At 47.4% G+C, this 23,000-nt stretch overlaps 1 protein-coding gene across 1 annotated transcript; it reads left to right on the top strand.

The window, feature by feature from the left end:
* Nucleotides 1–14,342: 14,342 nt before the first annotated feature.
* On the top strand, nucleotides 14,343–22,076 carry Prelid3b (PRELI domain containing 3B). Its single transcript, XM_075963265.1, has 6 exons — nucleotides 14,343–14,509; nucleotides 17,673–17,841; nucleotides 18,756–18,845; nucleotides 19,797–19,867; nucleotides 19,978–20,080; nucleotides 21,292–22,076. Exons 1-6 carry the CDS (start codon nucleotides 14,478–14,480, stop codon nucleotides 21,412–21,414), a joined length of 588 nt encoding a protein of 195 aa, XP_075819380.1. The 5' UTR covers nucleotides 14,343–14,477; the 3' UTR covers nucleotides 21,415–22,076.
* The last annotated feature ends 924 nt before the right edge of the window (nucleotides 22,077–23,000 follow it).

Genomic DNA, 23,000 nt, shown 5'->3' with positions numbered 1-23,000 from the left:
TGGTCCATTAGCTCTAGCTTCTTATTGGCTAACTCTTACATATTAATTCAGCCCATTTCTATTAATCTGTGTATCGCCACGTGACTGTGACTTACTGGCTAAAGTTGCATCTGGCTCCAGACAAATACATGGCTTCTCTCTGACTCCACCTCCTTTCTCCCAGCATTCCATTTAGTCTTCCCCACCTAGCTCTGTTCCTCTACTATAGGCCCAAAGCAGTTCCTTTATTAAGCAGTGATATTCACAGCATACAGAGGGGAATCCCATGTCAATACTGAACAAAGAAAGAATGTTGAAAGTTGCAAAGGGAAAGGGCCCAGTAACATAAAATGCAGACCTGTCAGAATTATACCCACCTTCTCAGTGGAGACTCTAAAAGCCAGAAGGGCCTAGACAGGAATTACCAATAATCACTGCCATTGAGCTGCCTCAATATCAGTGGGCTCAAATCCCCAATAAAAAGACACAGGCTAAAAGAATGGATGCAAAAACAGGATCCAGCCTTCTACTGCATACAAGAAACATACCTCAATGTCAAAGATAGACATTACCACAAGCTGGTGTAGGTATTCTAGTATCTAACAAAATAGACCTCCAACCAAAATTAATCAAAACAGGTGGGGAAGGACACTTCATACTCATCAAAGAAAAAAATCCACCACCAAAACAACACCTCAGTTCTTAACATATTTTCCTCAAATGCAAGAGCACCCACATTTTTAAAGGAAACACTGATAAAGCTTAAATCACACATCAAAGCTCACACATTAATAGTGGAGACTTCAACACCCCACTCTCCCAATGGACAGGCCATCCAGACAGAAACTAAACAGATAAACACTGGAATTAAAAGATGTTATGAATCAAATGGCCCAAACACACATCTACAGAACATTTCACCCAAACACAAGAGAATACATTTTCTTTTCAGCACTTCATGGAGCATACTCCAAAATGGAACACATAGCCAGTCACAAAGCAAATCTCAACAAACACAAGAAAATTGAAATAACTCAGCCGGGCGGTGGTGGCGCACGCCTTTAATCCCAGCACTCGGGAGGCAGAGGCAGGAGGATCTCTGTGAGTTCGAGACCAGCCTGGTCTACAAGAGCTAGTTCCAGGACAGGCTCCAAAACCACAGAGAAACCCTGTCTCGAAAAACAAAAAAAAAAACAAAAAAAAAAAAAAAAAAAAAAAATTGAAATAACTCCCTACATCCTATTAGACCACCATGGGCTAAAGGTAGATTTCAACAACAACAGCAGAAACAACGGAGGGCCTACAAACTCAAGGAAACTGAACAACTCTCAACTGAATTACCACTGGGTCAAGGAAGAAATAAAGAAATTAAAGAGTTCCTAGAATTCAATGAAAATGAATGCACAACATACCCAGACTTGTGGGACACAATGAAAGCAGAGGTAGAGGGAAGTTTACAGCCTAAGTGCCTTCATAAAGAAACTAGAGAGTTCTCTTGCTAGCAACTTAACAGCACACCTGAAAGCTGTAGGACAAAAAGAAGCACAGTCAAGAGGGATAGACAACAGGAAATAATCAAAATGAGGACCGAAACCAATAAGATAGAAACAAAGAGAACAGTACAAAAAACTTTTTAAAAAACAAAGAGTAGGGTCTTTGAACAATCAACAAGAAAGACAACCCCTTATCCAAATTAACTACAAAGCAAAGAGAAAATATCCAAATTAACAAAATCAGAAACAAAAATGGAGACATAAAAACAGATACCAAGGAAATCCCAAGAGTCTTTAGGTCATACTTCAAAAAGCTTTTCTCCACAAAATTGGAAAATCTAAAAGAAATAGACAATTTCCTCCTTAGATACCACTTACCAAAGTTAAATCAACATCAGATAAGCAATTGAAACAGACCTATGACCCCTAAAGAAACAGAAACTGTCATGGGATATTTGTTTACACTATGTGCGATGTGTTGTTGTGCTTGGTTTAATAAAACTGAACAGCCAATAGCTAGGAAGGAGAGAACAGGCAGGATTACCAGGGACAGAGGAATGCTGGGAAGAAGAAAGGCAGTGATGCCAGGAGACTTGGAGCAAGTTGGACATATAGTACAAAGGACAGGTAACTGAGCCACATGGCAGAATATATGGTAATAAAAACAGGTTAATTTAGTTATAAGAGTTAGTTAGAGACAAGCCTAAGCAGAGGCCAGAGTTTTCATAATTAATAATAAGTCTCCATGTTGTTATCTGTGAGCTGATGGGTCAAGAAAAGTCTGACTACAAGAAGCAGTGATTTTAGTGCAGAATTCCAGTCCTTCAAAGAAGAGCTAATATCAAGACTCCTCAGACTATTCTACAGGGAGAACATCACCAAAATTCTTTTTATGAGGCCATAGTCTGATACCCAAACCACATAAAGATTCAACAAATAGAATTATGAACCAATTTCCTTCAGGAACATGGATGCAAAAATATACAGTAAAATCATTGCAAATTGAATTCCAGTGCACATCAAAAAGATCATCCACCACGACTAATTAGGCTTCATCTCTGAGGTGAAGAGAAGGTTTCACACACACACACACACACACACACACACACACACACACAAGTCTGGCAGTGTAATCCCCCATTTAAACAAACTGAAAGAAAAATAAACCATGGTCATCTCATTAGATTCTGAAAAAGCCTTTGACAAAATCCAACACCCTTCACGGTAAAGGTCTTGGAGAGAGCAGGGATAAAAGGGACATACCTAAACATAATAAAGACAATTTACGGTAAGCTGATAGCCAACATCAAGTTAAATGGAGAGAAATTGAAAGCAAGTCCACTAAAATCGGGAACAAGACAAGGCTTTCCACTCTCTCCTTATCGATCCAATGTAGCCCTTGAACTTCTAGCTAGAGCAATAAGACAACACAAGATCAAAAGGATACAAATTGGAAAAGAAGTTAAGGCATCATTATTTGCAGGAGATATGATAGTATACACAAACGACCACAAAAATTATACCAGAGACCTCCTTCAGCTGATAAACACCTTCAGGAAAGTGACTGGATACAAGATGAACTTAAAAAAAAAATCAGCAGCCTTCCTATATATGACAAATAGGCTAAGAAAGAAATCAGGGAAACAACACCCTTTACAGTAGCCACAAATAATATTAAATATCTTAGGTTAACTCTAACCAAGTAAGTGAAAGACCTGTGTGCCAAGCACGTGAAGCCTTTGAAGAAAGAAACTGGAGAAGATATCCATAGATGGAAAGCTCTTCCATGCTCATGCATTGGTAGGATCAAGATAGCAAAAATGGCCATCCTGTTAAAAACAATCTACAGATTCAATGCAATGCCCATCAAAACTCTTACAATTCTTTACAGATCTTGAAAGAAACATATTCAACTTCATATGAAAAAAAAAGAACATCTAAAACAATCCTGCACAATAAAAGAACGTTTGGAGGCATCACCATCCCTGATTTCAAGCTCTAGTGCAGAGCTATAGTAATAAAAACACATGATATTGGCATAAAAACAGGCAGGGGGATCAATGGAATGGAATCAAAGACCCAGATCTAGATCCACACCCCTACAAACACCTTATTTTTTATAAAGAAACCAGAAATACACACTGAAAATAAAAGGCAGCATCTTCAACAAATGGTGCTAATCTAACTGGGTGTCTACATATACAAGAATGCAAATAGATTCATACTTACCACCCTACACAAAACTCAAGTCTAAGTGGATCAAAGACCTCAACACAAAACCATATACACTGAACCTGGTAGAAAAGGAAGTGTGAGCCAGGCGGTGGTGGCACACACCTTTAATCCCAGCACTCTGGAGGCAGAGGCAGGTGGATCTCTGTGAGTTCGAGGCCAGCCCAGCCTGATCTATAAGAGCTAGTTCCAGGACAGGCTCTAAAACTACAGCGAAACCCTGCCTCCAAAAAAAAAAAAAAGAAAGAAAGAAAGAAAAAAAAGAAAGTGGGGACTAGCCTTGAATCCACTGGCACAGGAGACAACTTCCTAAACAGAACACCAACAGCACACACACTAAGACTGACAATAAAGGATACCTCATGAAATCTAAAAATTCCTGTAAGTCAAAGGACACCATCAATAGGACTAAACAGCAGCTCACAGAATGGGAAAAGATCTTCACCAACTCCACACAGGACAGAAGACTAATATACAAGGTACATAAAGAACTCAAGATACTAGACAGCAACAAACCAAATAATGCAATTTAAAAAATGGGGTACAGATCTGAACAAACAATTCTCAACAGAGGAATCTCAGATCTCTGAGAAGCACTTTAAAGTGCTCAACATCCTTAGCCATCAGGGGAATGCAAATCAAAACGACACTGAGATTCCATGTTACACCAGTCAGAAGGGCCAAGATCAGAGACACAAGTGACAGCTCATGCTGGTGAGGGCATGGAGCAAGGCGAACACTCCTCAGATGCTGGTGAGGGCGTGGAGCAAGGCAAACACTCCTCAGATGCTGGTGGGAGTGCAAACTTATCCGGCCACTTTGGAAATCAATATGGAAGTTTCTCAGAAAACTGGGAATCGATCTACCTCAAGCTCCAAAGGACTCTCCATCCTACGACAAGGACACTTGCTCAGCTATGTTCATAACATCTTTATTTGAAATATCAAAACCTGGAAACAACCTAGATGTCCCTCAACCAAAGAATGGATAAAGAAAATGTGGTAAATTTACTCAATGGAGTATTACAAAGTTGTAAAAAAAAATGACATCATCAAATTTGCAGGCAAATAGATGGAACTAGAAAAAAAATCATCCAGACTCAGAAAGACAGACATGGTTTGTATTCACTCATAAGTGGATATTAGCTGTAAAGTAAAGGATAACTATGCTACAATCCGCAGACCCAGAGAGGCTAAGTAACAAGGAGGGCTTAACAGGAGATGCATGATCTCTCTTGGAAGGGGAAATAAAATAGATTTTGTGGGTGGACTGGGAGCAGGTGGGGATGGGAACAGGAAGAATCATGTCAGGGTGGAGAGAGAGTACTGGGAGAGACAACTGGAACTGGGGGCATTTCAGGGGGCAAGGCAGAAACCTAGTGCAACAGAAACTCCCAGGAACCTACGAGGAGGAACCTAGCAAAGACTCCTACTGAAAGGAGATAAGAAGCCTCAGCCCACCATCTTCTTCAACCAGGCAAGGCTTCAGCGGCAGGGACTGAGACACCAACGAGGCCACCAAGCCTTCAACCTACGATTTGTCCTGCCTGCGAGATGTGCTAGGGTAAAGGTTATGCAGAACTTATGGGAGTGGCCATCTAATGATTGGTTTGACCTGACACCCATGCAGGAGAGGGAGCCAGTACCTAACACTGCCTGGAGTGCCAAGACCCAAAGGCTGGACAGCCCTGAGACCTAGGACAGAACCAAACAAGGAAGATTTTTAAAATGTCACTGAAATGTTCCGTAATGATCCTCTGCTGTACTTGTAGACCAGAGCCTAGCATAATCGTCATCAGAGAGGCTTCATGCAGCAACGTAAGGGAGCAGATGCAGGGACCCACAGCCAAACATTAGTTGGAGCTTGGGGAATCCTGCAGAAGAGGGGGGAGGAAGGATTGTAGGAACCAGAGGAGTCAAGGTCACCACAAGAAAACCCACAGAGTCAACTAAGCGGAGCTCCTAGGGGCTCACAGAGACTGAACTGCCAATCAGGGAATCTGTGTGGGTCTGACCTAAGTCCTCTGCATGTGTGTTACAGCTGTGTAGTTTGGCGTTCTTGGGGGACTCCGAACAGTGGGAATGGGGATTATCTCTGACTCTTTTACCAACTCTTGGAACTCTTCCTCCCACTGGGCCACCTTGTTCAGACGTGATATGAGGGGATGTTCCTAGTCTTATTGCAACTTGTTAGGCCATGTTTGATTGATATCCCTGGAAGGCCTGCCCTTTCTTGAAGGGAAATGGAGGAGTGGATCTGGGGGAGGGAGGAGATGGAAGGGAGGGACAGGGAGGAGAGGAAGAAGGGATGTAATATATGCAAGAAGAATAAATTTAAAAAGGAAGGAAGGAAAGAAGGAAGGAAGGAAGGAAGGAAGGAAGGAAGGAAGGAAGGAAGGAAGGAAGGAAGGAAGGAAGAAAAATCCTCCTTTGGGGTGTGAACTGATACCCAAGAAGCTCTCCCAAAACGAATTCATTCAAAATCAAAACCAGAAGTTCAAATGAACAGTAGAAACAAACAAACAAACAAAGCATAGCCACTGGTTTTATTCAGCTGTGAAAACTGAGCGCACCATGACCAGAGAAACAAGTGAGACTCAACAAGACAGACATCACGTTTCCTTTTGCTCCTGCATTCTAGATTTAAACATATAGATACACACCATGTGTATGATATCATACACACATATATGATGTGGAAGTAGCTCAGGAACCATGAAAGGAAGGAATGGGCCTAAAGGGGAAACAAAAGAGGACAGTGGAAGGGAGGGACAGACAGATGGAAAGAATATATATGCGATGTATTAGAGTGGCTCACAGGCTGTGGTCCGGCTATTCCAACAATGCCTGTCTCCTGATGGAAAGGCCAGGAATCTGGGTTTTTGTTTGGTCCATGAGACTGGACGTCTCAGCAGGTATTCAGGCTACACTGGAATCCTGAAGAAGCAGGTCTACTACTAGTGAAGGAATGCCTTAGCAACAGGGTGGAGGAACTGGCCAGAGAGGGTGAGGGCAAGCAGACAAAAAGCAAAAGGTTCCTTATTCATGTACTTTTGTGTGTAATGGCATTTCATTTGTATTTTAATAAATAAAGCTTGCTTGAGGATTAGAAAAGTAAAACAGCCATACTGGTCAACTTTACAGACCAGGCAGCAATAACACACACCTTTAATCCCAGCAGCTACAATGTCATGCACCTTTGATCCCAGAAGCCATACTCGCTTGCTATAGAACCAGGCAGTAATGGTGCACACCCTTAATCCCAGAACTAGAGAGGATTATAAAACTGGAGGAGACAGCCCTCACTCTCAGTCTCATTCTGAGATTCCTGGAGGCAGAATCACCATTTTGGGAAAGAGGTCGCAGTAAGAGCCAGTGGCTGGCTGTTTTGCTTTTCTGACCTGCAGGTTGAACCCCAATTTATGTCTCTGAGTTTTTATTAATAGTCCTTCATTTGATACCCAATGTGGGGCACCAGATTTAGGGTGAGTCTTCTCACCTCAAATAGTTCAATCAAGAAAACTCTCACAGGTGTGCCTAGCTGCTTGGGTTTAATTGATTCCAGATGCAGTCAAGTTGACGACCAAGATTGGCCATCACAGAGGGAGCAATATAAAAACATCACATTTTCTGCCACATACAGAATCCATATGTGATGTCTATTCTTTTTTATCAACTTGACTACATCTGTAATTAGCTAAAACCCAAGCAGCTGGGCACACTTGTGAGAGTTTTTTATTATTATTATTTTTAATTAAATCATTTGAAGTGGGAAGAGCCACTTTTATTCCAGATCTTTTGAGTTGGAAAGATCCACCTTTAATCTGGGCTACACCTCTGCTGGCAGCCTACATAAAGGACACTGAAGAAAGAAGCTCGCTCTTTTTGCCTGCTTGCTCTCGCTCTTGCCAGCAAGTCCATCCCTTCCTGGCATTAGAGCCTTCTTGTTCGGGATACTGGAGAATACTCAAGACCAGCTGAGATATCCAGCCTCATGGACCAACAATGCTGGATTCCTGACCCTTCTGTTGGTAGACAGTCCTGTGGGCCTAGGTGGACCACAGTCTGGAAGCCATCCTGGCAAATCCCTTTCTTCGTGTAGAATGAATGTAGATTCATTCTCTATGTTCTGTCCCTCTGGAGAACTCTGACTAACACAGCAGATTTAACCGGACAGGGCCATGTGCACAGCATGTAAGCAGGAGCTGGATCCTTCTAAGGTGGGTGCAGCAGGGACAGAGAGAGGAGGGTGAGCAGAGCCAGACGCAGAGATGGGTATGTATGAGATGTCAAAATGAAGATCTGTTCTTTCATATGCTGGCTTTAAATTTAACTCTTGTTGCCAGGCATGGTAGTATATACTTTAATTCCAATAATCAGGAGACTGAGGCAAGTAGATCCCTGTGAGTTTGAGGCCAGCTTGGTCTACAAAGTGAGACCTAATCTCAGAAACAAACAACAAAAAGAATTAACTTTTGTTAAAAAAAAAAGGCCTACCTAAGACTTTAACATGAAATGACATATAAAATTATGGTAGTATATTTCTACATGTACACATACATATATGTAGTGGCACAAACATATTACAGTATACATAGATGAAATCTATAAACCAAACTTAGAATTGGAGCTTCACAAGTCTGTATTCCATTCAGGAGTCAGGGACTCATTCTACCATAATCTGCACTCCATGATTGCAAAGCTGTGCTACCTGCAGGTTTGCATTCCACAGGCCAGTCACGGTCATGGGTGTCTGTGCAGAAATGTCCAAGGGCTGATTCCCTCCTGCAAAGGTCTCTCCCAAGCTGTCATTCAAGTCTTTGCTTCATGGCACACTAGTCTTGTCTCTCATGAGGGTGGGGTGACTTCCTGTTGTCTTCCTCTTCAAGTGCTAACTGCCAGCTTGGTATAAGACACCAGAATTCTAAAGTAATCTTCGATCTAGAATCTGCTGAGAGACTGGCCTCTGGGCATGCCTATGTCAGGGGACGGGGGTGTTATCTTGGTTAATTGAGGCGTGAAGACTGCGGTGGCAGAAAGGAGAATGTGAGCTGAACACAAGCATCCATTGCTCTCTGGTCTTGATTATGTATTGTTACTCTGTGTGCACGAATGTGTGCCATAGTGCTCTTGTGGCTTGTGGGGGTCAGAGGACAACCCTCAGGAGGTGGTCATTCTCACCCTCCTGCTGCTGAGGCTTGCTCTCTCACGGTTCTGCTGAGTACTTCAGGCTGAGCTAGCTAGTGGCAAGCTTCTGGGCAATTCTCCTGTCTCTACTTCCCAATTTGCCATAGGGATGTTTTACAGATTCAAGTCACCAAAGCTGGCTCTTTTCTGTCAGTTCCAGGGATCAAACTCAGGTCAGCGGGCTTTGAAAGCAAGCGCTTTTCCCTGCGGAGCCAACATGCCAACCCCTTTCTCATTTTTGTTCATTTATCTGTTTCTTGATTGTGGATACAATGTAACCAGCTGCTGCAAGCTGCTGCAGCTGGGACTTGCTGCCATTGACTGTAACCTGGAAATGGGAACTAAAATAAACCCTTCCTCCCTCTCGTTTGTTTTCTGTCAATCCTTTTATCACACTAGTGAGAGAAGAAAGACAGCAGCTGAGGGTCTAGGCTGGGGTTGGGGGCAGGCTGCGAGGTGTCAATTCTTTGGTGGTGAATATATTTTCATGTTACAATGATCCTAACTTCCTTATGTGGCCATGTGACATCAAGGACTCAAAGATGAAGAGTGGGTAAGAAGGACTACATATCTTTGACACGGAAGCCTTCCGTTTGCCCTTTCCACGGCAGCTGTGGACAGTGAGGTCCTCGTGTGATGATATGCAATGCGCCATGCAGAGTGGGCATCATGCAGAGTTCCAGGAAAGGCACCTCCAAGAGGCCTGTAAGGAGCGGAGTGTTTGAACAGACTTCAAAAGCTACGATTGCCGGTGGTAAATCCAGGGAGAGTACATTCAGGGAGCAGAACACCCAGTCTCCAAGTCCAAGGGTGTGGAAGTATATGGTCACAGGTGGCAGGTTGCTCATGCCACAGTAGAGTGCAGTGGGGTTGGAATGTGGGAGAACACAACACCTAAGCTGGCCAGGTAAACAGACCAGAGTACCAGAGCCTGCCAGCCACACACCAGGCTTTCTACCCCGGGATGGCACTGACCTTTGGAGCCACATTCTTTTTTGTTTGGAGGTGCCTGTCACTGTCCTGTGCTTGAGAGATGCTGAGCAGCCAACCTGGCCTCTGCCCACTGGTACCAAGAGCAACTGCACCAACAGTGGAGGCAACCAAGCATGTCTCTCAACTGCCCAGTGCCCCATGAGGAAGCTGCCCAAAGCAGTTAATGGAGGCAGTGAGGATAGCAATGGCCTAGGGTCCTGTTAGGAGCAATTCCTGTAGTGAGCAAAGACAAAAGACAGGAAAAGACAAACAGGAGGCTCTCTGAATCAAGGGGCTGAAGAGATGCTTGGGCAATAAAGTTCTTACTGTAGATGCATGAAGACCCAAGTACAACCCCCAACCCCCACGTAAAAATGTTTGGCATCCAACTAACCAGCAGAGTCGAGTGGTAAATTCCAGGTCAGTGAGAGACTCTGCCTCAAAGAAATCTGGGGAAGGATAGAGGAAGACACCTGACATTGACCTCTGACCTCTTCACACAAACACACATGCATACACAGAAATACACACACACTACAAGCATGGCGGTGTGCATACTTTTAATTCCAGACTTTCGGAGGCATGGACAGGAGAATTCCTGGGATGGGAGTATTGCTGGCCAGCCTAACCTACTTGGTGAGCTCCAGGCCAATGAGAGACCTGAGAATAATACCCAAGGTTGTCTTCTGACCTGCACACACACACACACACACACACACACAGAGAGAGAGAGGGGGGGGGAGGGGGGGAGAGAGAGAGAGAGAGAGAGAGAGAGAGAGAGAGAGAGAGAGAACTAAGATCGAGGATGTCCATTTTAAAGGGGAGGGAAGGAAGCCCAACTCTTCATGGCAATTAGAGATAAAGGTCATTGCCCAAAAGGCCAGGAGAAAAGGTGAAGGTGGGTACCAGTCTACCCCAAAGTGAGTGACACTTGGAGAGCCCATGGCAGGACATCTATGGGCCTGGCCTCCTTGTAGGAATTACACGTTCAGCCCAGGCTGGCACAGACACTGGCTGTCTCCTGGAAGCAATTGGAATTACATGATGGAGCTGATTCTGAGAGTCCCCTCCTACTTCTCTCTCCACACAAACACGCAGCCATTGTCCTGAAGCACCTTGTCCCTCGAGACTGCCCCAGCCTCTGCTGTCTTTGGATCTCCGATCTCAGCATCCACCTGGGTCCTTGCTCTCCTGAGCGACCAGCTGTAGACTGTGTCTCTGCACATGCCCTCCTCGTGTTTATGACTTGCTAAGCTGTCTCAAAGGTCTCAGGGAAAACCCTTCACTATTATAATAAAAAAATAGTGAGAGTCAAGTGGAGAAATACACAGGGGAGAGTTCACAAGGGTCCAGGGCACGGGAGTTTCTGTCCCCATGGAGTTAGGGGACCATCCCCTCCCAGCCTGTGACTGTGCTCGCCAACCAAAAGACCATCACATCTCCTTGTCCATGACACGTTGTAGGCGCCATCTGTCGCTCTGCCCAGCCTTCCTTGGACGTTTGGGAGCAAGGATAAAGGTCCTAGCCCTCAACTGTTCTTTCCCATGCCTGGCTCCATCCCGAGGCTAGGACGGCCCACTTAAACCATGTCACCTTATTGCCATCTTTACTGTGAACTGAGACATCTAAAGGAACCCAGCGTGACCCCCGAGAAAACACAAGGTGTCAGTTCAGTGATGGAAACAGGGGACAAGTACCAAACACATCCATAATTCCAATCGTAGCTTCTTGAGATCCTCTGAGATGTGTTTCAGGACCCACAGGGGATCCCTGGAGCCATAGATGAATAGCGCACATGATGTGGACGAACTAGAGGAAGGGTTTATGTCAGTTGGTAGCCTACACAGCATGGATATGCTGGAGAAAGATGCTCTCTGCTAGTGGGTGGCATACTCCACAGGGATGCTCTGTACCCTAGTCTGGTGCATGTCCAGGGTAGGGAAGAGTGAGCTGGCACAAGACTTCATTGCCATACTCAGAGAGGCAAGCAATTTAATCTTGTGACTTATTTACTTCCGGAAATCTTCATTTAATATCTACAGTAGACCATGGATGGTTGAAGAATTATGAAAAACAAAACTCTGGGTGATGATGGATTATTGTATACCACTTTGATATAAAAAATCATTAATAATGAATCAGACGGAATAAGGGTGGTGTAAAATGAGAAGGAAGGAGGGCTAATGAGTGGGGCTTGGAAAGCAAAGGAGCTGAGGCCCAGGCAGAGTCAGGCCAGGGCTTGTCCCTGAGCTCCACTAGCACCTGTGCTCGGATGCGGGGCCTTTCACAACCAGTGTCTGGTGCCAGTCCCTCAGCCACCTCCTCCTCAGTCTCAGTAAGACCTGAGTTGCTGCTCGCTGGTCTCCCCAAGACACAGAGCCTTCTCTCTAAACACCGTCCAGTTTCCTCTTGATTTGGAGTCTCGCTCCCCAAACTACTCTTAGTAGGTGGGAATCACATGTAACAGGGAGGTCGCAAAAACCTCAGTCAACAATCACATCTGCATTCTTCCTCCCAGCTGCAGACTGGGCAGGGTGTCATGCCAGAAGGGTGTGGGGACAGGTGTCATCCCTGGGCCAAACCAAATCAAGCTGATGACCTACTGATGACTTCTCTTTGAGTAAGAAGCAGCATCAGTAATACAGTGCTCAGGGGTCTAAAGAACCTATTTTTGCTCCCTCAGTGAGCCTCTTGGTGGGTGTCTAGGAGGGAGTGACGGAAGCTCTTCCTCTCCAAACCCCAAAGACTCGCCAGCATGTTTACCACAGGGAGACACAGAAAAGACCCTTGGGCCCCAGACCTCCATCCCACCCATCACTCCACCCCATCACTGCAGGTATAGGAAGCAAAATCAGTAGACTGGTACCGTGGTGTAGACAGGCACTATGGTGTTTAGCAATGTGATGAAAATGAAGTCAATTTTCTGGTATGACTTTGACGACTAAGAACCTTGAACTACGGGGGCAGGATAACATTCTTCGGAAGGAAGGACGGATCGGGCTGCTGGCTGGTGAACAGCTTCACAAAGCTCCAGGGCATCAGGGACAGATATTTCTGTACTGACGGCTCCGGAGCCAGCAACACCCAGCAACAATAACTTCACACATCTTCACCGAGGCTGAGCCCTTCTCAGCAGCCCTTAAAGCATTTACCTCCCCAGAAACCACTCAAAGTACTAAATATTAAAAGAAAATAAAAATCCCAGGTACCAGAAATTGCACTTAGCAACTATCAACCGTATTATTTCCTTCCATCGAATGCATTTTTCTATTTTTAAAAATATAAACGGCTTTGGCTATTTTAAAAAAAAACACTTATCCACCCTCCTAAATGACTCTGAATTTTATTTGTTTTTCATAATTGAACCAACTAGGTACAAAAATGAAGCAGTAATTCTAAGTAGCTCCTTAAGCATGGAGAGCTTCTTCCACCTGTCATTTCAAATCGCACATTGTTCAGGCGGGAGGCACAGGATGGGGGGAACCGGGTGAGCAGAAGTGGGAAGCTCTACCTGAAACCCAAGCCAAGGGGTTCGTCCACCTCACCCGGCGCATCTCTGAATAGAGCCGCATGCCATCCGCTCCTGCCCCCTCACTTCTCAGTCACTCAGTCACGCATGTCATCCGTAATTATTAGGTAGGTACAGGGAGGAAATCACTGACAGAGCCTAGCGAGCGCCTCACCCTCAGGTGCCTACAGACTAGAAATCAAGCACATTAACTAGATGGCTTAATTGACTCATTCCCCAATAACCTTTGAACCTTTGTTATCCAGAGGCGCTGCCGAGGGCCATCATGGAGACAGGCCAGACCTGGCATTCAGGGGCTGACTCTCTGGTGGGAGGTAAGCAGATAAACAAGATGATCTCAGAGTGATAATTGCTGGGAAGTACGTTAGAGGAAGTTGTGATGGAGGCACAGGAGGGCATGGGCATCTTGGAGGGGTGGTGATGGGGATGACCTATGACCCCGGGGCCGTTTGCCTGGGCAGCTGGCTCCTGCTCCAGCCCAGTCGAGGTCTCCATGCTCCGACTGTTTCCGTGAAGGGTCGGGGGTGGGGGGACATTGGTCACTGCTTGGTGGATGAGCAGGCAGCCTGTCCTACCCAGGGTCACGACCAGGGCTGGCAAGGAGAATGCATACGGTGCTGACAGAGATCCACACACCTTTAGCCTGGTGCAAATGGTGGGGCTAAGTCTCAGACAGCAGCAGGGAAGTGTGCGCCTGTGAACGCTGCCAGGCTCGGCCACGTCCAAAGAACCCGCCAAACGCAAACAGGACTGCTGCCAAGGCTCGCGCGTGCGCAGGACGGCTCCCGCCCGCCGATCTCCGCGCTAGCGAGCTCTGCGCCGGCGCACTGAGCCCTGCCGAGTGCGCCGGGCGCGAGGGGCGGGGCCTGAGTGCGCTGCGCCGAGAAGGCGGGGCCTGCCGGCTCCGGAGGCGGAGCCTAGCCCGGCTCGGCGAGGCCGCCGGACGGCACTTCCGGGCGTCCCAGCGCTGGGCCCGACGGCGCCTGCGCGGTGCGAGGCCGGCCGGCCGGGACGGGGCGGGGCTGGTGAACTTCTGTGCCTCCTCGTCCCGGGACGCCGCGGGACACCGGGAGGGCGGCTGGCACCATGAAGATCTGGACTTCCGAGCATGTCTTTGAGTGAGTGTGGGAGCTGCTACCGGCTCCGGCGCCGTCGGGGAGCTCTCTGGCATCGGGTGTGGCAGAACTAGTGGGGCTGACCCCGGGACCGGGGACCGCCAAGGTCACGACCCCAAGCCTAGCTAGGGCCTCGGTGACCCCGGGCAGGGGCCCTGCGCCACTGACGGAAGACAGGAACTGGCCGTCGGGCATGACCCGGAAGTGACTCCAGGGGTCGCAGAGCGCTAGGTCCCGCCGGCCTCGTGGTGGCCTGGGGTGTTCGGAGCTCCGACCACCTCGTGGTAGCCTGGAGTGACCTGACGGAACCCCGACGGCTTACAGTGGCCTGGGGTGTCCTGACTGAGCCCCGACGGCCTCACGGTGGCCTGGGGTGTCCTGACTGAGCTCCCGCCCCCTCCATTGCGTGAACCTCCCACGGACAGCCAGGCAGCCGTCCATCTAGGTGGAGTTTCTTCTGGTGAATTCAGTTCACACCACCATGGTGCCAAACCTTGGTGACAGTCAGCCTGAGGAACAGCCAGAGATCCGGGACCAGGCCTTGCTCTTCCGGATAGTTTGTGACCGTGGTTTCCCATATCTGTGAGCCATGACAATTGACCAGATAGCCAGTCTGCCATCACATCCGGTCATAGCTTTATGGTTCTCTGAACTTGTACTGGAAAACAGGACCGGAGTCTTTTGGGTGTTGGGAAAGACACCACCCAGGTTCACAGTGCCACATACAAGATAAACAAATGGTTAACCCTTGTTCCAGCAGTATTCTTCGTTGACTGACATAAAACATCCCCTTGTCGGAATTATTGTTGACTTAGCCTTTGAGTCCATTTCTGGGTGATCTGTTGCCACACCGCTGTAATAGTATAGCTTTGTGGTGTGTTTAGTCCAGGTGTGCCAGCACTGTTATGAGAGCTATTTTAAAAGAAGAGTGGGCCCAAGGCCTTTGAGGGCTCACTGTGTGCCCCATAAGGACAGTGCACTGGAGTTAGAAGGGACTCTCTCACTTCTGGGACTGGAGTCCCTGGGGTGCTTTTTAACCTGGTCACAGCCTTTGGTAGTCTGTTCAGAAGGGATTCTACAACCCAGTCCTCTGCTGGATCTGAGGGCTTCGAAGTTGCTGCCCAATCCCATGCTTAGAACTTATCCTCCCTGCTGGTCCTCCACATTCTTCCCTCAGCTTGTCTCCTCTGCCCTCTCCTGCCCTAGGACCCGTTCCTCCCCGTTTCCTGCCAGGACGTGTGTTCAGTGAAATCTAGTCACTGGACTTGAGGTCTTTTCATCCAGGAGCTTAGTCTTCTTCTGTCACAGACCTCTAAGACTAGGGAACACTCCAGGAGCTGTGTCCGAGAAGATAGATCTGCAAATAAACGCTGTCCATGCCCCGGTAGGAGACCGAGGGTGCCGTCTCTCCAGAGAGGTTGAGCCAACCAATCAAGGTCCCAACCCATACACACTTAGGGCACCCAAACCTGTATCTCAAGCAGGATCTGCCGTATGCCCATAGCCCTTACATTGCCGAGTCTGAGGCTAGCCTGAGCATAGAGCCACAATGTGCGCTGGGCAGCCGGACTGCTTAGCAAGGTGGAGTCTCAGAAAACAGGATTTCAAGATGGAGTTAGCCTCCTGAATTACAGTCCCAGTGTCTCACTACTGTTTTCAGGGTTCCATCTTGTGAACGATGTTCTCTCAAGCAGGACCCCAAGTCATTCTTCATCCGTACATCTTGGATTTTTCAGGCATTTCTGAGACATGGCATATTGTTAACACCCAGTGTGGCGTCGCTTGCTGAGTCTTCCAGCTTCTGTGTGTGCCGGTTCCAGGGATGAGCATGGCCAGACTCTCAGCTCCATGTCGGTGCTCTATGAACGTCTACTAGGGTCTTTTTCACAGAATCATGCTTTGTCGTGAAGCTAAAACTAATTGCTGGAGCACTAGTGATCACTGGGTGCCCTTGGCCAGCAGTGATGTTTAGAGTTCGCCTAGAGAGCACAGACGGGGCAGTCACGGTAAAGCAGAGAACTCCCCCACCCCCCGGACTGCTTATGAATTTTTCAGAAAGGGAGGGAGAAAAGGTCAGTGCATGGATGAGAGAGCAAAGAGGGCCTCATCTGATCTTCATTTGAGATCGTTGTCTCTGTGATAGTCAGAGGGCTTGGCCAAATCATTGCCATTGGGCTGCTTAGATTATGAAGCTTCCACTTAGATATCTGCATTGACTGTGGAATAGGGCTTAAGGGTAAATAGAAATCCAGGCTTGTTCATAGGATACTTCTTTTGACTAAATGAAAACATTAAAAAGCATATCACTGGTTGTGGTTCTGGAGGGTTTTCTTCTGTTGACAGGTGTGGTTGTCAGTCCAGGTTCTCCACAAGGTTGAAGTGATTAGTGCCCACCTGCTTTGCTTTTAGATAACAAGAGTGCTGTGGTTTGTGTTCGTGGGCATAGCTTGAAGTCCATCTCCAGAAAGCAAGGACACAGATAATAATACAGAAAGGGGTGGGGTCAGACTGCAGGTGGACCAGCCAGCTGTGTGTTTCCTGAGAGTGAGTGCCTTGTGTACCCAGAGGGCAGGTGTGAGTGTGGCGCATTTTGAATGGGTATGTGGCCTTTTTGCGAAAGTAAAGAAGCTGCAGGTTCTCAACCACTGGAGTGATGGGCAGGTGCTCATGCTAAGTCATAGGCCTTGGCATTTCCTCCCAAGTGACCTTTGCAGAGCTGAAGCCAGACTTGGAGGAAAGTGCGCGCGCGCGCGTGTGTGTGTGTGTGTGTGTGTGTGTGTGTGTGTGATATGCCCAAGGACGGATGTTAAGACAATGCTTGATCAGCCAGTGTCCCCACACGCCTTTACTCCCAGCATCCGGGAGGCAGAGGCGGGCAAGTCTCTGAGGTCCAGGACAGCCAGGGCGTCAATTCTCGGCTGTGACTGAGGAAGGATTGCTGTGAGAGGCATGCTCCTTAAGGCTTTGCTTCATGGGCACTGCTATGCCGTGCGGTTTGTTTCCGCAGACACTGACATCTGTATGCATTTAAAAACCGTCAGCACTCATGTCTCCAGAAGTTACTTCCCAGCATAAACTCGTCCCATCCTAAAGCACAGCCTCTGTGGTAGAAGAATGGCTTACCCCATCCGCCATTTTACGTGTTTGGTTTTTGGTTTGTCTGCAGCCACCCATGGGAAATGGTTACCACGGCTGCAATGCAGAAATACCCAAACCCCATGAATCCAAGCGTGGTTGGCGTTGACGTGTTGGACAGACATGTCGATCCCTCTGGAAAGCTGCACAGCCACAGGCTCCTCAGCACAGAGTGGGGCCTGCCTTCCATTGTGAAGTCTGTAAGTATGCCCTGCCTGGGGCCGTGCGCTAGGGTCTCCTACCGTCTTTCTGTTCTGCTGCCGCGTGGGATTTTGCATAGGTTGGAATTACATCCTAAAGGTTGGGATGTGTGTTGGATTAGAAAGACTGCTCAGCCTCCTAAGGTACTATGGCTGGAGGGAGCTGGCTCAATGGAGAAGGGAGTTACATCTTTTCCTGCTTTTGCTGGAGCCTGAGGCTTATTGTGGAATTTACAATGGTTGGGTCCTCGCTATGAGGTGACATTGGGCCCTTGTGGGTTGTGCCCATGTTGAATGACAAGAGCTCTGTTTGGACTGCTACTTCACATTCAGGCCGTGGTCTGGTACTTTCTCAGAAGTAGTTCTGTTTCCATGACAAACCACCAAGCTTTAGTGAGCTGATAGAGCCAGTGAGAAACTAGGATGCCAGCTGGTCACGATACAACTGGGGGGATTGGACCCAGGCTTCTGTATTGGGTCTCTCTATTTAGAGCAGGAAGGAGCCTGCTTTCCACCACAGCAGAGGAGGGTGAGCTTGGGACGCAGCCATGGAGGGGTTCTGGTTATGGATGGACCCCCTCAGCTGTGAGGCCTGCTTTCTTATCTAGCCAATGCAGCGGGGGGCAGGGGGGTTTCTTCCTGGCCTTAGTGAGACACTTGAGTGAACTCTACTAGATGGGTCTTCTGACTGCCAGGTGTCCCCTTCCGTGCCCCAGCATCACCCCATGGCGAATATGACATCGCAGCTCAACAAGCTGTCCCTGATTGCTTCTGTGGAAGGTTCTTAGTAGGCGTATGACAGTCTTGCTTCCTCTGTGTGCGAGTCCCTGTTAGCTTGTAGTTGACACATTTGTGCCTTCAAGAGAAAGATGAAGATGCTTGACTGGAAGCTCTAACTCTAGTGTTGCCCGTAGCTCATTGGTGCAGCAAGAACGAAAACCTACGTGCAGGAGCATTCTGTAGTTGACCCGGTAAAGAAAACCATGGAGCTCAGGTCCACCAACGTGAGTCCTACCTCTTTGTTTTCATTCCTCTCCCTCTGACCTGAGGTTTCCTTTCTTACACATGAAATAGGCATGAGGATATACTATCAAAAGGAGTGCCTGGCTGGGCGTTGTGGTGTGTCCTGTAACCTAGCTTCTTTGAAGGGGGGGGGGGGGGGGGCAGGAGAATTACAAATTGCATTCAAGGCCGTTTGGGGCAACATAGGAAGAGACTCCCTTATTTCATGTGTGTGTGTGTGTGTGTGTGTGTATAAATATATATATATAGTTTTTGTTCTATTCTTTTTCAAGATAGGGTTTCTCTTTGTAGCCCTGGCTGTCCTGAAACTGGCTCTGTAGACCAGGCTGACCTTGAACTCAGAGGTCCTCCTGCCTCTGCTCGAGGGATTAAAGGCACCAACAGCCAGCTTGCTTATTTATTTATTTATTTGCTTATTTATTTAAAAGGCTAGGGGTGTGGTAGAGCACTAGCCTAGCATGCCCGTGGCCTGAAGTTCAATCCCCTGGTATTGCAGAGTTAAAAATAAATAAATAATAATGAAGAAGGAAAGGTGCTGCATGCTCCCTAACCCTGCAGTTCCTAAATTCATTTTCTGTTTTTACATGTGGGGGGGAGGCATGGCCTACTCAGGAAACCTTGTGAAGGAGGTCGGGACGGCTTGCCTTGGGAGTCCGCTGTCTCCTACCAGGAGGTAGAGCTACTACTGGGGTTGAGCTCAGGTCGTCAGACTTAGGGGAAACACTTGTCTTTACTTGTGGAGCCACCTCCCTGCCCAAATAAAGTTTGGCGAAATTTAAGTATAAATTTAAATTGTAGTTAGCCAAGATAGTTTATCTGTAAGTTTTTTTGCTTTGTGTGCTTAGCGAATAAGAATTGGGGTTGTGTGTTGACTTTAGAAATTTTTCTAGTATTGGTTTTCGAAGTGGCTTGACTTTTTCCTCGTCCTGTAGATCTCATTTACAAATATGGTCTCAGTCGACGAGAGGCTCACATACAAGCCGCACCCCCAGCACCCAGAGAAGTAAGTAAGGCTGCATGGTGGCCTGGCTCCATCAGGCTCTTTTGCTTCTTGGTGGGTTGCTCTTTGAAAACCAAGCATGAGTCATCTAAGACTGTGGGTTGTTTTGCCAGAACTGTCCTGACCCAGGAAGCTATCATCACCGTGAAAGGGGTCAGCCTCAGCAGCTACCTTGAAGGACTCATGGCAAGCACCATATCGTCCAACGCTAACAAAGTAAGTGGGCCGGGCACCTCTCCTCAGCTAGGCTCGTGCTGAATGCAGCTGTCCACCAAGCTGGCTGGTCCACTCTGTAGGGAGAGGCAGAATAATGGGCAGTGATTTGTGTGGCTCTGGAGTCCTGTACACCTTTGCTCCCACACCAGCATTGCTAGCAGCCCAGGGGACTGTAGACATGCGTGGGTGGTGAGCAGCCGTGTGTCTGCTCAAAGTGCTGGTCCTCCACAAGTTTTGTTATGCCCATGAGTTCTAGACGTTTTGACTTCTGTTACCTTCATGATGAAATTGTCTGATGCACATGCCACGTGTACATAAAATAGCTCCACTGGGAATCATGTTAAAACAGTTTAGTGGGAAAGATGCCTAACCCATTATGTAACAGTCCAAACTGCTGGAACTAGCTCTGTAGACCAGGCTGGCCTTGAACTTGAACTCAGGGATCCATCTGCCTCCCAAGTGCTGGGATTAAAGGCATGCCCCCACCACTGCCCAGCTAACGCGTTAACACATTTCATAAAGTCATTGTGTCAGTGCTTACTCGATGTGCAGGCCACAGGACACAGGAAGGCAGCAGTAATCACGCAGCAGTCGCTAGGAAAGGAAAAGTAGAAGCAGGCCTGAGTGTTTAATGAGTGTTTGGTAATTGATGTTTTTGCCAAGTGCTGAGAGGGAAGGAGTTGGTGCAGGAGTGTCCAGGAAAAGCATTTGGGCGGGGGAGCTGCACGTGCAAAGGACCAGGAAGCGGGAGTGCTCCTCCTTCACCCCTCAAGACACTGTAGAGCCTGAGGAAGGAAGGGGGAGAGGGAGGAGGGAGGGAGGAAAGAAGGGAGGAAGAGAGGGAGGGAGGGAGAGAGGGAGGGAGGGAGGGAGGGAGGGAGGGAGGGAGGGAAGGAGGGAGGGAGGGAGGAGGATGATCAAGGACCAGATCCTGGGGTGTGCACATTAGGGTTACAGTGTTGCTACAGAAAGCAAAGGGGCTTGAGCGCCCCAGTCCCAGTCAGTGGACACTTTCTGCACACAAGATAAAAGTGGCTTCTGTGCAGGCCAATTGCTCGAGGCATTTATTGTTTGGTAAATAATAACTGAAAAGGCCAGGACGAGAGATCTGTCCCTGAGGTTCAGTGAGCCTGTAACCCTTTATCCTGGCCGCTGTTTCCTATATACATACCTTTGCCCTTGCTAACAGTAAATCCATTGCACTTTTTAAGGGCCGGGAAGCAATGGAATGGGTGATCCATAAACTGAACGCCGAGATAGAAGAATTGACAGCATCAGCCAGAGGAAGCATAAGGACCCCAATGGCGGCCGCAGCAGCGTTGGTGGAAAAATGACAATGGAAATTGGTGTGCAGCTGCAGGGCCCAGGACTCTTCAAGCTGACATCATATTTATTTGTTATTTAAAAGAATATAGCTACTTTAGGTAGATTTTATTATTTTTTTTTTAATGAGCTGGGGAAAGGCTGTGACTTTTGATCAAAACAAAGGATGGAGAGGGTCTGAGTCAAAGTGATCGCCTGAGGGGAAGGGCTTGAGGGGCTGGCTGGAGTCTTGTGTTCACGTGGACAGTTAACAGGCTTGTTTGTTGTTGTTTAGGGGCTTAGAAGAAATTGATGTTGGTCTCGTGTCTCCTTAGGTATAGAATCTTAGCCTTTCAGGTACTGAAGCCCTGCGTGGCTGTGGACCAACCAGCACAAAGGCCAGCTGCCCTCGAGTGCACACAGTTGCCCGACGTGGTGAACTAGAACCTCCTGCGTGAGGAACTCACTTTAAAAAGAGACATTGTATAATTTCAAATGACATTAATTTGTATAAAATAACTTGCCCTGCTGGAAACCAGTGTTTGGATTTGGTATTTAAATGATATTTTTGGAGTGAAAATTAACACTAAGGTAATATGATGACTCCAGCAAAAATGGTATTTTATTGTATTAACGGGTACTGTATTGATTTGCCAAAGTTTTGTGACTTAGTAAAGGCATTCCCTTCCTCACATTTGCACTTTGTGATCTCTCACGCTGGGCTGGGCTGCGGGCTGGGTACGGTAACTGGCAAATAAAGTGACAACTGAGCATCGCATCACAGACAGCACAGCTGCTCACATCTGCTGACCTTATCCATCGCCACCATCAACACCATGCTTCTGTCATCGCTGAGGCGTGAGATGTCAGGTTGTTTGGATGTGATTACTTTGGGGCTAATTATGACCACAAAGCATCTTTTTTATGGGAAAAGAGCTCCCCGTCATTTGGGACGACTCAGACGTCACCTGGATTATCGGTGCTTTCTTCTTCCCTCCCGGTGTTGGGGGGGGGGGGAGGGACGACGACGACGACACGGACGGTCGGACAGTGCCCTGAGGAACCTCTAGAAGGTTGCAGTTGGTTAGGGTGCCAGAGGACTGCAGAAACAGCCCGGGACTGTCAATCACTGCTGTTTGCTCTGATACTGCAGTATTGTCGGAGGGGTTGCCTTTTGCCTTTTATGGGATGGGCTTCTACTTGGTTTTCTTAGAGAGACCGGTTAACATGCATACAAAACCACAGAGACTTTTAAATGGCTCTAAAATTCCTGCTTTTCTACTTCAAAACATTCCTTAGCTTAAATTTTCTTGAGACGTTTATAAAAGTAGGTTACATCTAATGAAAGGGGTTTTTTTTTGTTTTTTTTTTGTTTGTTTGTTTGTTTGTTTTAACGAAGCTACTTTTAACGTCCCAGCTAAACAAAACACTGTTCTGTGTTACTCTTGGACAAAGTTTCGGGTGGAGTCACACCCGAAAGGGTCTGATGCACTAGTGACTATTTAAACTCTAGTTTAAAGTGATGTAAATCTTGGTTTGCCACACAGTTCTTAGATGGCTGTCTAAGCACAAACGCAGGGCCAGCCAAGTTGGGAGGCCTCGGTCCTGCCCCGTGGAG

The sequence above is a fragment of the Microtus pennsylvanicus genome, chromosome 2, assembly GCF_037038515.1.
Source record: "Microtus pennsylvanicus isolate mMicPen1 chromosome 2, mMicPen1.hap1, whole genome shotgun sequence".
Lineage (NCBI taxonomy): Eukaryota > Metazoa > Chordata > Mammalia > Rodentia > Cricetidae > Microtus > Microtus pennsylvanicus.
This window is presented reverse-complemented; position numbering and strand designations above follow the sequence as displayed.

Bases quoted from the DNA above. Each gene is read 5' to 3' on its own strand.
- Prelid3b (XM_075963265.1), top strand. From the start codon at position 14,478: ATGAAGATCTGGACTTCCGAGCATGTCTTTGA. The intron at 14,510-17,672 runs GTGAGTGTGGGA...GTTTGTCTGCAG, and splicing joins ACTTCCGAGCATGTCTTTGA to CCACCCATGGGAAATGGTTA. The intron at 20,081-21,291 runs GTAAGTGGGCCG...GCACTTTTTAAG, and splicing joins TATCGTCCAACGCTAACAAA to GGCCGGGAAGCAATGGAATG.